Genomic DNA, 1,935 nt, shown 5'->3' with positions numbered 1-1,935 from the left:
TCCACCGTTCCCGTTCCTACATTTCTCCCTCTCTTCTTGCCATTAATCTTTACACATCCACTTACCCCATGCATCCACCTGCCTATCCAATTACCCAGTCACCTACTCTCTCCCACATTCATCTATAAAAGTAGCCAAATGTCTTCCCAGCCGGTCAGCCAGTACCCCATTCCCTGTTTCCACTGTCCCCATCCCCCACTCAGCCAATCATCAACTGTTCCCTGGCCCTGTTTTCTGCTGCATCCTAAGTCAAATGTCACAATCTCGAGATGGATTAGGGGATGCAGAGGAGGAAGAGGAGGGGGTGAGGAGGAGAAGAGAGGAGGGGAGAAGTACCAGGAGGAGGAAGAGGAAACCACTCTCATCTCACTGAGCCTCAGAACTTGCCTGCTCAGTTCTGAGTCACTTGCCTGCTGCGTGAAGTGACCCCAGGCAGTGCCTCCCTCAGAGCCTGAGTTATGTCTGCCGTGGGCGTTTGGCTTCCTGTTGCCCAGCCTGTCTTGGCAGTTTTCCCTTGTCTCACATGCAGCTCTTCTGCCATGTCCAGACCCACTCTGCAGCATGTCACCAACTACCAGCTTGCCATGTTCCATTTCCTTGCAGGGCAACCAACATGGGCCCCCGCCCACGTTTCCCCCTCCCAGGCAATGCTACAGCAGTGCTGCCCACAGTGGCATTTGGGGATGCTGATAAATTTGCGTTTCCCCTTCCAGGTAATGCTACAGCAGTGCTGCCCACAGTGGCATGCCGGGATGCTGATAAATTTGCGTTTCCCCTTCCAGGTAATGCTACAGCAGTGCTGCCCACAGTGGCGGGATGCTGATAAATTTGCGTTTCCCCTTCCAGGTAATGCTACAGCAGTGCTGCCCACAGTGGCATGCCGGGATGCTGATAAACTTGCCCCTTCTAAACACACCAGGAGATGTCTAGCTCCATAACCCTGGAAGGTGAAGATTTTTGTCCTCCTTTCGCCCATTAGGGAAGTGAGGCTTGGATACCCTTCAGTGTGCTCCTCAGGGGAACACAGCTGGGAGAGCAAAGCAGGTGTTGGCCACAGCAGCACCTGATGCCCAGCACACCCAAGGCCTCCCAAGCCACTGGGGTTCCTGAGGGCAAGGGCTGTGTTTACCTGGTGTGGTTTAACTGCAGGGGTGAGGTCTTGTCCCCTCCTCTGCCCCTGCCCTGAAGGTTTGCAGCTTACCCCTGGGGGCAGAGAGGATCCTAGGAGAATCTGCTTGGACAGGTGTGGTCATTTTCCCTGCTACTGTTTTTTTTTGTCCATCCTGTAGACACTTTTCCCTGGCCCTGATTTGCAGGTCCCTGCCTAGCAGCACTGACCACCAGCCCAGCCCTTCTTGCACGGGAAGTGGGGCAGGGGCAGGAGCGGGGAGGTCTCCATGGCCAAGGCCCAGGACAGGGCTCTGCCAGCCTCCCTAGTAGGTCAGAGGCCAACAGCCTGGCCACCTGGCCTCAAGAGCCCATGAATGGGTCTTCCCTCACCCGCCATCTGATGCCATTGGTGAGAGCAGTCAGGGAAAGGTCACCAGACTCCGCGTTCCCTCCCAGCTCGGCAGTGCCTGATTCCTTGATGGGCCAGAAAGGGGCTGGATTTAGAGGTGTGCAGGGTGGGGAGATGAGGGCCCTGGGGTGCGGGCCCGGAACAGGCGCAGGCCTGGGACAGGAGCCCAGGGTGACGCGACCCCCGCCCGGCTGCCCACCTCGTCACAGGGGGCGATGCGGCCCACCACGTCCTTAAGGTGCCCGATAGTGGACTCCTCCTGGAAGTCCCTCGGGAAGGTCTCGGTCCACTCGGCCAACAGCTGCAGCAGTTTGGGGCCGAACTTCCGGACCCGGGCCTGCAGGTAAACAAGGGGCACCGCGCTTGTGAGGGGCGCCGGGCGGGCACGTGAGCCTCACTGCGCGTCCTTGCGGGTG

The 1,935-nt window shown here is 58.2% G+C and overlaps 1 protein-coding gene across 3 annotated transcripts in view; it reads right to left on the bottom strand.

Moving 5' to 3' along the window:
* The window catches only part of RASGEF1C (RasGEF domain family, member 1C), a 42,802-nt gene that overhangs the window by 38,811 nt on the left and 2,056 nt on the right, over positions 1-1,935 (bottom strand). For all 3 annotated transcript variants that reach the window (XM_011976852.1, XM_011976851.1, XM_011976853.1), the window contains one exon: positions 1,719-1,856. In XM_011976852.1, the coding sequence (XP_011832242.1) occupies positions 1,719-1,856 (138 nt within the window). The remainder of the gene's footprint in view (positions 1-1,718; positions 1,857-1,935) is intronic.

This window comes from Mandrillus leucophaeus, unplaced genomic scaffold (assembly GCF_000951045.1).
Source record: "Mandrillus leucophaeus isolate KB7577 unplaced genomic scaffold, Mleu.le_1.0 Scaffold170, whole genome shotgun sequence".
Classification (NCBI taxonomy): Eukaryota; Metazoa; Chordata; class Mammalia; order Primates; family Cercopithecidae; genus Mandrillus; species Mandrillus leucophaeus.
This window is presented reverse-complemented; position numbering and strand designations above follow the sequence as displayed.